Source organism: Mustelus asterias, chromosome 6, assembly GCF_964213995.1.
Source record: "Mustelus asterias chromosome 6, sMusAst1.hap1.1, whole genome shotgun sequence".
Classification (NCBI taxonomy): Eukaryota; Metazoa; Chordata; class Chondrichthyes; order Carcharhiniformes; family Triakidae; genus Mustelus; species Mustelus asterias.
Window position 1 is genome coordinate 119,176,653 of NC_135806.1, and position 13,980 is coordinate 119,190,632.

A 13,980-nucleotide genomic window follows, 5' to 3' on the forward strand; every position below is an offset into this window, starting at 1 on the left:
CAGATCAGCCATGATCTTATGGCAGGGCAGGCCCAAGGAGCTGAATGGTCTACTCCTGCCCCTAATTCTTGTTTACTTGTGTTCTTGTGTTTCCAGTATTTAATTGATGGAAAATTCTACTTATCCAGTACTGGATGTTGAACAAGCAGTATGGTAGTTTAGAGATAGTGAAGGGATTGAGAGAGGTAGCAGTGAGCTAACCAGGAGCTAATATAGGTCAATGGGCACTGGAATGATGGGGTGATTGGGTTTCAATTAGTGTTCGGATACGGGTTGCAGAGTTTTGAATGACCTTACATTTACAGATGGTGGGAAGTGGGAGACTGGCCAGGTCTATGTTGGAATAGTCAAGCCTGGAGGTAAAGAAGGCACATATGAGTGTTTCAGCAATGTATGAATTGAGGCATGGACAGAATCTGGCAATGCTACAGAGTTGGGAATAGGTGATCTTAGCGATGATGCAGATATGTGATAAGAATCCCACCTAGGGGTCAGATATGACACTCAGGCTGTGACCAGTCCAGTCCAGCCTCAGACAGTTATTAACAGGAAGGGGAGGGAGTCTCCTGTTGAATCTGGCAATGTCAAAGCTTAACTGAGTCATGAGTGCTTTAGACTCACTTGTAGAAAGAAGCTGTTTTATCCTTTTGTGTTCCTCCTACTCCACTGCCTCAGAAGTAGGCCATTCAACCTCTTTCACCATTTAACTCAATCATGGGGGAGGTAATGGTAATGTCATTAGACCAGGAATCCAGAGTAATTCTGGCAGATGGTGAAATTTGAATTTGTGAAACCACTTGTAAAAATTGCTTTCAGCAAGTCTATCATCCTTACTGGTTTGGCCGACATGTGACTCCAGATCCACAGCAATGTGGTTGATCCTTACCTGCCCTCTGAAATGGCCACTCAGTTGAGTAACAAATGCTGGTTGCATTCCACGGGCAGCTAGGAATGGGCAAGAAATGCTGACCCAACCAGTGAAGCCCACATCCCATGAATAAATAAAAACGATGGGTGATTGACCTGTACCTCAGCTGTATTTAACTGCCCTTTGTTCCAAACTCTTATCCAATAAAATGAATTGATCTCAATCTTAGTGGCTTCATGTAACCTCTACCACAACCTTTTCGAAGAACAAGTCCCAAATTTCCAGTATGCTTTGTGTGAAAAAGTGTTTCCAATGGTGGCATGTTGGCACAGTGGTTAGCACTGCTGCCTCACAGCGCCAGGGACCTGGGTTCGATTCCCGGCTTGGGTCACTGTCTGTGTGGAGTCTGCATGTTCTCCCCGTGTCTGCGTGGGTTTCCTCCGGGTGTCCCGGTTACCACCCAAAGTCCAAAAGATGTGCTGGTTAGGTCCATTGACCCGAACAGGCGCTGGAGTGTGGCAACTACGGGAATTTCACAGTAACTTCATTGCAGTGTTAATATAAGCCGACTTGTGACACTGATAAAATAAACTTTCCTAATTTTAGTCCAAAATGACCCAAGCTTTCGTTTTAGGATTATTTGACTGTTGTTCTAGATTTCCCCACCAGAGGACGTAAAACATTAAACCATTTTATCGTATTATGTGTCTGAAGTACATCACTATTTAATCTTCTACATTGGAGAGAACACAGCCACGTTTATGCAACCGTTTTGCATAATTGAACCTTTTAAACCCTGTTACCATTCCAGTGATTGTGCACTGCACCCATTCGAAGACAATAGCTGGAATTCTCTGGCCTTGCCCAGAGCGGCAAATTCTCTGTTCTTGCTGCCAGCGATAGCAGGGCATGCGAGACTGGAAAATTCAGGCAATATATCTTTCCCAAAACTGAACAAAATATTCTAGGCGCCATCTATTTAAGGCTCAATTCTGCAGCATCACTTCTTTATATTTGATTTCCAACTCCCTTGCGATAAAGGCCAATGGTTTGTTTGTTACGGGAATTTCCACAATGCTCAAGTCAGGAATAAGTGGAAAGTTAAATGTAAGTGTTTGTCTTAAATGCAACATTTAAAAAATAATAAAATCCTGTCTTGCCTTGTGAACTGTGACACAGTAGCACAGTGCTTAGCACTGCTGCCTCACAGCGCTGGGGACACGGGTAAGTGGAACTGATCCACTTCAGATCAGCCATGATCTTATTGAATGGCGGGGCAGGCTCGAGGGGCTAGATGGCCTACTCCTGCTCCTATTTCTTATGTTCTTATGTTCACTTGGGTCACTATGGAGTTTACACATTCTCCCTGTGTCTGCGTGGGTTCCCTCCGGGTGCCCCGGTTTCCTCCCACAGTCTGAAAGGCGTGCTGGTTAGGTGCATTGGTCATGCTAAATTGCCCCTTAGTGTCAGGGGGATTAGCAGGGTAAATGCATGGGGTTATGGGGATAGGGCCTGGGTGTGATTGTGGTTGGTACAGACCCGATGGGCCGAATGGCCTTTTTCGGCACTGTAGAATTCTATGATTAACCTTCCTGTCAGTTACCATACGGTCTTCCACAAAGGCATTATTGATAGTTATCTAATTTCATTTCAAATTGCTCTGCCTGTAATGCAATGGGTGCTTCTTTCTCTTCCATTCACCATCATCATTACTCGCTCTTTTGCTCTAATGCTATTCTTGATTTGTCAGTGAGTACATAAAGTGGTTTAAAAGCACACACCATATTCACAACAACGTACATGTTTCAAAGTTGTGGAGTGAGTACAAGCACTAGCACAATTCAAGACAGGAAGTTTTATTGAAAATTGTATACATTAAGCAGTCTTAATAAATACATTTGGTTAGGACCGTAAATACATTTGTTTGGTTAGGATCAATGCTAAACAATATGCATATCTGTGGTAATTAGAATATAACCATTCCTGGAGTACATGTATTAAATATGGAAATTCATCACCACCCACAAAAAAACTGGTAAAGCCATAAGTAAAATATGTACAGTTTGCATGGGGATAAGGATATGGAATTTAATACATGGATAACAAAACCCAAAGGCCGACCTTGACCTTTTATTGATGCATAAATCCCTTTCACATTCGTTTTGTCTCCCCCAACCTGCAACTGCTTTCGTTCAGACATCTCAATCTTCGACGGTACAGTCATGATTGTTAAAACCATTGTTCCTGCTACAATATATTACAGTTTTCTAACTTTGTATCATTTTCAGTGGTGGGAGGGAGTTGGACCTTAGACATATTTTTTGATTTCATCATACAGCACCAGTACGAAAGCACCACCCATTCCTCTTAATACATTCGACCAGGCACCTTTGAAGAAAGCTTTACCTCCTTCATCTTTCAAAATCTTCCTCCAGCAGTCGATTGTGCCCTTGTACATAATGTCAGCTGTTAAGACATTACAACAGCAATGTTAGAATATGTATTATCCACTCACTGCAAAATATACCCTATTCATTGGACAAGAAGTGATGGGTCCCAATGTTTCTTCTCTCAGATGTGATAAACTGGGCTGATATTAGAATGTGCAGAACTCAATCACTGGTGCCTAAGTACTTTTTTTGTCTGTTGTCTTAATGTAGAGGAGATGGCTAGATGGCTAGTGTGTGGTTCTGAATAACACCAAAGTGTGGATTTGGTTCCCATTCTGGCTGAGGTAGACTTGGCAGACTCTTCACTCTGCCCCTGGGAGTGAAAGACAATGGCAAACTGCCAAGATAATCGGTACTGTGGTACAGTGGTTAGCACTGCTGCCTCACAGCGCCAGGGACCCAGCTTGGGTCATTGTCCGTGTGGAGTTTGCACATTCTCCGCATGTTTGCGTGGGTTTCCTCTGGGTGCTCTGGTTTCCTTCCACAGTCCAAAAGACATGCTGGTTAGGTGCATTGACCATGGTAATTTCTCCCTCAGTGTACACACCCCGAACAGTCGCCGGGGTGTGGCGACTAGGGGATTTTCACAGTACCTTCATTGCAGTATTAATGTAAGCCTATTTGTAACTAATAAGTAAAGTTTAACTTTAACTTATAATAGCTTTGGATGAAACATCAGCAGACATTGAGCCAAGGACCTGCCTTTAGACGGGGGATACAAGGCATCATCTTAATATTAGATTTGCTCCTTTTAAGAATACACAGTAATGAATATGAGGGAATCGGTACAATAATTTGGGATGGCGCAGTGGTTAGCACTGCTGCCTCACAGCACCAGGGGCCCGGGTTCAATTCCGGCCTCGGGTAACTCACAATGTTCTCCCCGTGTCTGTGTGACTTTTCTCCGGGTGCTCCAGTTTCCTCCCACACTCCAAAGATGTGCAGGTTAAGTTGATTGGCCATGCAAAATTGACCCTTAGTGTCAGAGGGACTAGCAGGGTAAATACGTGGGGTTACAGGATAGGGTCTGGATGGGATTGTTGTTGGTGCAGGCTCGATAGGCTGAATGGCCTCCTTTTGCACAGTAGGGATTCTATGAATTTAACTGAAGAGTCAAACAAGAACATTTTGAATAGTTTATACCAATCACTTGAACAGCATAGTTATTTATGTAACTGATATGCTGACAATCCACTCTGGCATTATATAGTAAATAGCTTTTCAATGTGTTCATTGTTCACGGTGACATCTAATTTGTGTAAGCGATGATAGGCAATGTGCTCATTACAGATTTTTCCATATCCCTCTTTAAAATAAAGTATTTCATCTGCACGTTCCCTATTTTCCTAATTTTCTTGATCTTCCTGCATCAAAATGGTGGGTAAGTTACCTGTTCTCAGGTGCCTGATACTGACTCTGTACTGTCAGCCACAAGGATGTGTTCAGAATGGTAATGCCTCCCTCCTTTTCTATGGGGACTGCTTGTCTCAGCTGAGATCAGTCGCTCAGAATCTGGGCAATTTTAGGCACAAACTGATGACAGAGTGCTTTGGACCTCCAACACTGTAGCACTCATGCAAGGTGATGATCAAGTGTAGCATTAATGCTCATGCCAGAATATTAATACCAGTTTATCAAAGAATACAACGAGTCATCAGAATATTGTTTCAAGTATATTAAGATTTCTAATTCAAGAAGGTTCTGAAAAGCATTTTGTTTAGTGTTTACTAGTGTTTGATACAAAATGTATCAAACAAACGTTCTTTGTCATCTTTTTCTAACCCACCAATAAATGATTTTTGTAGTGATTATATAAATGCAAGTTGTTGTAATGCTAAATGGAAAATGTAGGTATTTTAATGTTTGTTTCTGATTCTTCACTTAATAATGACTAATGTCTTGCTGGTTCAATAGGTTGAGCACTGACTTTTCATAGAATCCTACAGCGCAGAAGGAGACCATTCGGCCCATCGAGCCTGTTCCAACAACAATCCCACCCGGGCCCTATCCCAGCAACCCCATGTATTCATCCTGCTAACCCCCTGACACTAAGGGGCAATTTAGCATGGCCAATCAACCTAACACACACATCTTTGGACTGTGGGAGGAAACCGGAGCACCCAGAGGAAACCCACACGGGCACGGGAAGAACATGCAAACTCCACACAGACAGTGACCCGAGGCAGGAATTGAACCCATGTCCCTGGCACTGTGAGGCAGCATGGCTAACCACTGTGCCACTGTGCTGCCCATCTGTGGTCTGGATTTAAACCCAACTCAAAGTGATGCAATGGAAACTTCCTATGTCTACAGCCTGTAAGACACCCCCATCTGAAATGACTTTGCCCCCTAGTTTCTAGTGGGCATGGGTCCACTACAATGAGTGACAATCCAGCTGTGAGAGGCCACAGAGCAGCGCATATGCAGTAAGGATTGTTCTAGCACCAATAAAGCACAGCAAAAGGAGAGAGAAAGAAGTGCATTTTAAAATATGGGAGAAATTAAAATAGATATGGGTCATCTGTTAAGAATGCAACATGTTGGAATAAATACAAACTGCAGGCACAGAGGGTCAGGTAAGAGGGTCATTCAGTCATATGAACACGGTTGTATATGTCTGGATTATATTTACCTTGGGACTCAACTGTTGTGGTTTTCAAACCTAAACTACAAGCCACAGGCTGCAGAATAGACCATTGCATAGTGGTAACATCACTGGATTAGTAATCCAGCAGCCCAGGCGAATGCCTTGGGGGCAAGAGTTCAAATCACATCATGGCAGCTGTTGGTAGCCAGTCTCAGTAATGGTGACTATGCAATATCATTGATTATTGTTAAATAACCCTCTGGATGCTCCAGTTTCCTCCCACTGTCCGAAGGACGTGCTAGTTAGGTGCATTGGCTATGCCAAATTCTCCCTCAGTGTTCCCGGACAGGTGCTGGTGTCTGGCGACTAGGGGATTTTCACAATAACTTCTTTGCAGTGTTAATGTAAGCATAGTTGTGATACTAATAAATAAACTTCAAAAAAACGCACACACATTCTCCCCTCACACACACACTCACACCTCATACACATACTCACACTTCACATATACAAAGAAGCACACACTCTTGTGTAATGTAAGTCTATTTGTGACACTAATAAATACAATGTTTTTTTTCAACAGATTAACATGAAAGGATTTCATGCTTACCTTTCTTACGACCTGACTGCATCATCATGCGCCGACGGACAGTGTCAAAGGGATAAGACACCAGGCCTGCCACTGCGGTCACAGTCTGTGCAATCATCCAACTGATCAGAATGTGCACGTTCTTGGGATCCGGCATCATACCTGATGATGAATTGACAGCCAGTTCATTCATTTGATGTTCATTGATAAATGACAGACTTGATTAGAGTCATAGAATTTTACAGCACAGAAAGAGGCCCTTCAGCCCATCATGTCTGTGCCAGCCATCAAGCACCTATCTATTCTAATCCCATTTTCCAGCACTGGGTCCATAGCCTTGTATGTTGTGGTGTTTCAAATGCTTATTTAAATACTTCTTAAATGTTGTGAGGGCTTGCACCTCAACTACCCTTCAAGGCAGTGAGTTCCAGATTCCTGCCACCCTCTGGGTGAAAATATTTTTCCTCAAATTCTCTCTAAATCTCCTGCCCCTTACTTTAAATCAATGCCCCCTGGTTATTGGCCCCTCTACTAAGGAGAAATGTTTCTTCCTGTCTATGTCCCTCATAATTTTGTACACCTTAATCTGGTCCCCCTCAGCCTTCTCTGCTCCAAGAAAAACAACCCCAGCCTAGGCAGCCTCTCTTCATAGCTGAAACACTCCAGTCCAGGTAACATCCTGGTCAATCTGCTCTGCACCCTCGCTAGTGCAATCACATCCTTCCCATAATGTGCTGATCAGAACTATACACAGTATTCTAGCTGTGTGGCCTTAAAAGTGTTCTATACAACTCCATTATAACCTCCCTGCTCTCATATTTTTCTTGCAAATACATTTTTAACACTGGTTAATGGTTGATTTTCACTGTCAGCTGGGATGGTGCCAGTGTGAGAATTGTGTTTGATGGGCGCAGACAACTGTAGGAAAAGGCAATTTGTATTGAGTGCTGGCCCCTCCTTCCTCACTACCAAGAGGATCCTTTACAGTCAGCAGGATCCTGATACCACGCTCCCCCCTACCACACCCCCACCACACACCCCCCACCCCCACCAATCACTGCTCCTCAGTTGGCACCACCCCATTATATTTAATCATTTAACCTATCCATCCCCACGATCTAACCAGTAATAAGATAGGGTAGCTGTACTCCAATGTAGAAATAAAGTAGCGCCGTCATACTGTGTGGCTGGCAGCTAAGAGTGTGACACGGACTTGATGGTATGGGACAGAGTTACATTTATAGGTGATCGTAACTTTATAGGTCAGTTACATTGCCTGGAAAGTGGAAGTCAGTGCGGAGAATATGTAAAAGTTACGAACATCTATCAAAGGGAATTTCACTCACTGGGGGGAAAAAAACATTATTATACAGGAAAGATATTCCTGAATAAACACATTAAACTCTTCCATTATTAAGGGAATAACACAGACCAGGTTCCCCTTCTGAATCAAGCTGGATCAATGTTTGTGATCCTTTAGGACATTTTTAATAACTTGTTAGGACATTCTAAAACATTTTAGCAGAACTGGAGTCCAAACTTCCACATTGGAACAGACAGGATTGATGAGGTGTTGGGAATTTTTAAAAACTAAAACAATCCATGAGTTTTAATTTTAAAAAGCCCCTACTTCTTTTCTACATTTTTCGAAAGATGGGGATGAATCTGGTAAAGTCCCTCTTTCAAAAGCACCATTATAAATTAAAATCACTGTGGTTAGTGTGTATGTGTTTGAATATTTCAGTACACAGGTAAGTCTGTACATGTTGAAATATTTCAGGGCCCAGGTTAGTCTGTACATGTTGGAATATTTCAGGACCCAGGTTAGTCTGTACATGTTAGAATATTTCAGGACACAACTAACTGCAAGCCCGTGCAGTTTTCTCCTCCTCCTCACCTTTCGCAGTGTCGTAGACACCAAAGTAGGCAGCTCGATAGATGATGATGCCTTGGACTGAGACATTGAATCCCTGGTAGAGGCCCTTGAGGCCATCCGACTTGAAGATCTTGGTGATGCAGCTGGCCAGGCCAGTGAACTCCCTCTCGTTCAGGGCCTTGCCCACATCAGCTGCCAGCCGCGTTCGGGCAAAGTCCAGCGGGTACACAAAACAGAGCGAGGTGGCTCCAGCCGCTCCCCCCGAGGCCAGGTTCCCGGCGAAGTAACGCCAGAACTGGGTCTTCTGATCGACGCCCCCAAGGAAGATCTGCTTGTACTTGTCCTTGAAGGCGAAGTTGAGAGCCTGAGTTGGGAAGTATCTGATCACATTGGCCAGGTTCCCACGCCAGAATGATATAAATCCCTGCTCTTTCGGAATCCGCACCACACAATCTATGATGCCCTTGTACTGTGTTTCTACTGTTATCTGTTTGCTGGCATGTTGTACCTAAAGGAGTGAAAACAAAAGTGAAGAAATTATTGTTAACTCAGGTCCATTTGGGGGGTTGCTGTTTATTATCGATTCTTCCTCAAATTAACTGTCATTACAAAACCATCCTTATGAAATGACCCGAGGAACAGTACAGGAACAGTTGCAAAGTGCATGGCCAGACTGATTGGAATTCTGGAATTGGAAAGGCAGGATATAATTTTGTGGACAGGTTTTGAGGGACCTGGAGGTGAATTACTCCAGGGTTCCCAGCCTCTGACTTGCTCTTGTATTTATATGGCTGGTCCAGTTTCTGGTCAACTTGGAGCATCTCAATCCATTGAAAAAGTAACTGAATAAAAGCAAAATACTGCGGATGCTGGAATGGGAAACAAAATCGGAAAATGTTGGAAAATCTCAGTAGGTCTGACAGCATCTGTGGGGAGAGAATAGAGCCAACGTTTCGAGTCTGAATGGCCCAAACGTTGAGTCTAATCTCTCTCCATAGATGCTGTCAGACGTGCTGAGATTTTCCTGAATGTTCTGTTTTTGAAAAAAGTAACTGTCCCTGGGCTCACTGTTGCTGTTTGTCACAAAATCAGCCTCAGGTCTGACTTGGAGCTGGCGAATGATTTCTTCGTCCACCCACAAACAATGATGAGCTCCTGATGTAACCATCATGTTACCGCCTCCTGATTATCTGATCAATTCCCACTGGTTAAAGTGAAACGGCGAGGTCAAACAGTTAAAATGGAAGCTGACCTTCACTGTCACCTTTTCAACCTGACCTTGATTCTGGAGGGTACACATTGCTGAATCCCGACATCAGTTTTTTTAGACAAAGCTGAAGCGGAACCTAGACAACCTGGGGAAAAGTTGGGAAACACCCAAGGAAGAATATTATATTCACTCCGCACTTAACATTATCTACACAGTGGGAAAGGATAGCTTAAATCCAGAGGTCATGAGTGTAACTCCTTCCCCTGGAATCCTACAGACGTCTGTCCACACAAAGTGAGGAGTTCTCCAGACTACTGAAGAGGAAATCTCTCGTTAGAAGATCTCTGTCTCTACCTGTCTACATAAAGCCCGGTTGGGTTTGGAAGTGCAACACCCAGAGAGATATCCCGTTGAGATATGAGACAGTGAAAGCGAACCCCAGGCAATGCCGAGAGCTCTGCCGGAGCCGCGGACATTAGATTCGGGGCTACGGAAGGCAAGTTTAGGTCAGAAAAGTTATTTCTTTACATGGAAATCGCTTGACTGGGCCCCCAGGGAGGGCATCTGAGGGCGGGAACACTGGATCAATTTAAGAACCCGCCACATGGTGTACCGGGTAGAAGGCAGAATTCTGAAATAACCTACGATTTTCATTGCACCTTGTAAACAAGTGGAAAGTATTGGCCGAGGCGATATATAAATAAAAACAGAAACATACTGGAAATACTCAGCAGGTCGAGCAGCATCCGCGGCGAGAGAATAGAGCCATTGCTTCGAGTTAGGATGAGCACATCCACTTGAAAGGTTGACTCTATTCTCTCTCCACAGATGCAGTCAGACCTGCCGAGATTTTCCAGCATCTGCTCGTAATCTAGAGATCCCGGGAACAGTCCAAATCCCAATTAAATTTGAATTTAAATTAAAAAAAACTGGAATTAAAAATCTAATGATGACAATGAAACCATGAATGGACCAATGCTGTAAAAACCCATCTGGTTCACTATAAGGCCCTTCAGGGACGGAAATCTGCCAAGTGACTCCAGATCCCCAGCAACGAGTGGCTGGCTCCAGACAGCGACACCCAGATAAAATAAACTTTCTCTGAGACAGTGAGCTTAATTTCTGTTCAATGTCTGTGAAATCCAAGCAGGGCTCAGTGAATTCGACATTCAGGTGTGTGTGGGAGGTCAGGAAGTGGCCACCGAAACAACATCAAGCCTATTGTAGTCAGAGGGATCTGCAGATTTACCAAGTAACAATATCTCATGTGACAAGGCAGATGCGATCATCACCTCCCTCCGGTTTGAGTTGGGTCGGCTTTTAAAGCGACCCATTCATCACCTTTCTGCAGTCAGGACTCTACCTCCACTGCGGACCCATGTAATGATTAAACTTTTTCCATCTCCACTTAGGCCCATCTGCCAAATTTGATTTAATTTAATAAAAACTTTAATTCCGATCAATTACAGATGCTGAATTCGTTTCAGTTGATCGGATCGCATAGGGGCATCTGGCGCAGAAACAGGCCATTCGGCCCGACCAATCCGTGCTGGTGTATATGTTTTGTTGGCGCCTCCTCACATCCTCCCTCATCTGAATCCAGGCACCAAAGCCCCTCCCCATTCCCCCCTCCCCATTTGATCTCACTTCCCTTTCAATCCATCCGTGTTAGTCCCTCCAACCACTCACTCCCTGTGTGGGAGCGAGTTCCGCATTCTCACAGCCCCTTGGATAGTTTCTCCTGAGTTTCCCATTGGATTTCGTGGTGACTGTTCTATATTTAAACAGGCATCATTGAGGGGATGTGAGCTTCGCCGGCTAGGCCAGCATTTATTGCCCTTCTCTCTTTGCCCTTGAGAAGGTGGCGGTGAGCTAGCTGCCCTCTTGAACCACTGCCTGTCCTATGAGGATGACCTCTGTAATTATCACTCTTTTCCCACCTGAGGAAACATTCTCTAAACCACTGGTACAAAACTTTTCAATGACCCCCCCATCCCCACCAACACTTTGAGGAATAAAAATAGATAGCAGATACAGTAACATGCTTCTCTGAAGCAAATGGAAAATCTGTGGCCCTTGAAGCTGGAACTGTCAATGGGTTACAGGATCCTAAAGGTTTTCTCCAGTTGTGGCCAGTTAAATAACACTCCCATGGCTCCTACTTTTAAATCTGTGATTCGGTGCCAGTTACAACCCCCCCCCCTCCTGTATTATTTTTATATATATAAAACTGTCTCAACAAAGCAGCAAAAACAAACCAAGGCCTCAGCAGCGCTGTGAAATGTCCCCCACACATCCCCAGCAAGACCGCTCCTGAACAATCGGCTGGTGACGAAATAACGGGGACTTTCTGGAGTCGAAACTTTCGCTTCAACCCTTGATTCTAAAAACAGAAGCTGGAAAATAATCCCAGCGAGCCAATGTGACGCTTCTTTTTATAGCCAGGCACTTTGGGCTGCTGTAGCGCCTTGTCACTTTGGGCCAGCGAAGTTTGCAAGCTGTTTGACTGGATTTCTCTTGGTTTTGTCCAAGCCTTTGGGTTTTGGGTTGGACGAGGTCGTTCGTTTTCACCGGGATTGTGGATTTCACAACCTGGACCGGGTGTTTTGCCACTCAGATTGTATTTGCTGGATTATTTTTTGTATACATTTAACCGTTCCTCTTACCTGCAGTAGCAATTTCACCCTCTCGATGGGTGCCACTGCCGTCTTGGAGATGGCAGCGGCAATGCCACCCGCCAGGAAGTCCTTGATGAAGCTAATCGCGTAGTCACCCATCTGGCGGAGTGAGAGGAAGACCTTCTCCCGGCGAGGAAAAAAAAAGAGAGGGACACCCGCTGGTAGCAGCAAGCTCCTGAGATCTTCGCAGCGGACCAAATGGACGTCTCGACTCCTTCACACCTAATATAAGCCTCCCATATATCGCGAGAGGGGAAGAGGGGAAAGGGCCAGCGTGCCAGGGGCTGGCATAGCTCGCATTGGGTGCCACTCCATAAATTTCCTGTGTCACAGTTCAGAAGAGGCGCCATGGTTTGTCAGGAGAAGATATCAAAGTACACCGGGGACATTTAAAGGACATGTTTGAACTGGAGCGAGTTTAAATAGTTGGCAATGTCGCGACCCTGTGATGCAAACGACCCTTGGTCGCTGGGGGCGATCTTTAATTTGGTCCAATGTTCGACAGTCAGTTACGTTTTTGGAAGTCCTGTTTTTAGTTTTGTTTAGTTAACAGTTAACCAAATAATCCAAAAAAATACTGATAAATAAAGGTTTAAAAGCGAAATAAGCTTTAAAACAGTCAACTTCGACGAAGTGATTGGCTTAATTAATTTTTAAATTTTTTTTTGTATGTTTCTACCAGAGTTTTTGATCTCTGGGGTTCAGTTTTTGACCATTACTTTAGAAAGCAGTGGAGTGGGGCTGGGGCAGTGTCACTTCGGTGGGTCAAAATAAGAGTTGTGCTGTCTACTTTATAAATGCTGTCTACATGATGTCAGTTCAATAGCAGCAGAGAATGGAGCAGATATACATTAGTGCGAGGGTTCAGATGCTGGCGCCTGTTTTGCCAACTTCGATAGAAATGCATGGAGGGGGGAGAATGTGCAACCGAGCCTCAACTCAACCGATTTCAACATCGGCTACGGTTTAACTACAGCGAGTCCTCCGAAGATCAGTGGGTTGTCATTTTGTGGTTGTTGTGTTTGACTTTGCGCTTGTCCTGCAAACCCTGAACGGTATGTGGAGAATGGTCAGTCTATATGAGGTGCCACTCCCGCAGAGGCTGGCCCACTTTTCTGTATATGGACCCGGGAGCCTTATTTGCAACGGGGAGGGTAGAGGTCACCTTGATATGTTCCAGGAGTGAGGGTGTAAGGATTTCCACTGTCAGTAAGAATTGGGTAAATCTGCATTGATTAGGCGGCCAGGGCCGGATAAAAGCAAACACACCCACAAAAATCCTTACTTAGATAATATATTCAAAAGGATTTTTGTTAAAATGTAATTTTCGCCAAAGCAGCTAGATACCCTGTCCTGCCATTTGCAAATGGGGTCTTGGTCAAAGAGGAGGCACAGTAAGAATTCTCAGCACACCAGGTTCAAGTCCAACAGGTCTATTTGGTATCATTAGCTTTCAGAGCGCTGCTCCTTCTTCAGGTGAGTGAAGGAGCAGCGCTCCAAAAGCTCGTGATACCAAATAAACCTGTTGGACTTTAACCTGGTGTCGTGAGACTTCTTACTGTGCCCACCCCAGTCCAACACCGGCATCTCCACATCAAAGAGGTACACAGCACTGAAAGCTGATATGCTGGCCACACTGAGTTTGAGTGTCTCCAGGTAGTGAGACATTCTCTGTGGAGATTGAATGGACCCCGCGTCGTGAGGATGTTAAAAAAGCTGTTG

At 44.4% G+C, this 13,980-nt stretch overlaps 1 protein-coding gene across 1 annotated transcript; it reads right to left on the minus strand.

The window, feature by feature from the left end:
• Positions 1-2,708: 2,708 nt before the first annotated feature.
• Positions 2,709-13,308, minus strand: LOC144495123 (ADP/ATP translocase 1). The gene is made up of 4 exons (XM_078215053.1): positions 12,247-13,308; positions 8,392-8,878; positions 6,516-6,656; positions 2,709-3,334 (listed from the first exon to the last, which is right to left on the minus strand). Exons 1-4 carry the CDS (start codon positions 12,355-12,357, stop codon positions 3,177-3,179), a joined length of 897 nt encoding a protein of 298 aa, XP_078071179.1. The 5' UTR covers positions 12,358-13,308; the 3' UTR covers positions 2,709-3,176.
• Between the last annotated feature and the right edge of the window lie 672 nt (positions 13,309-13,980).

Excerpts from the sequence above, each read along its gene's own strand:
- LOC144495123 (XM_078215053.1), bottom strand. The coding sequence starts at position 12,357 with ATGGGTGACTACGCGATTAGCTTCATCAAGGACTTCCTGGCGGGTGGC. Across the intron at positions 8,879-12,246 it reads GGGTGAAATTGCTACTGCAG|GTACAACATGCCAGCAAACA; the intron begins GTAAGAGGAACG and ends TCACTCCTTTAG. Across the intron at positions 6,657-8,391 it reads TGTCTACGACACTGCGAAAG|GTATGATGCCGGATCCCAAG; the intron begins GTGAGGAGGAGG and ends ATTCATCATCAG.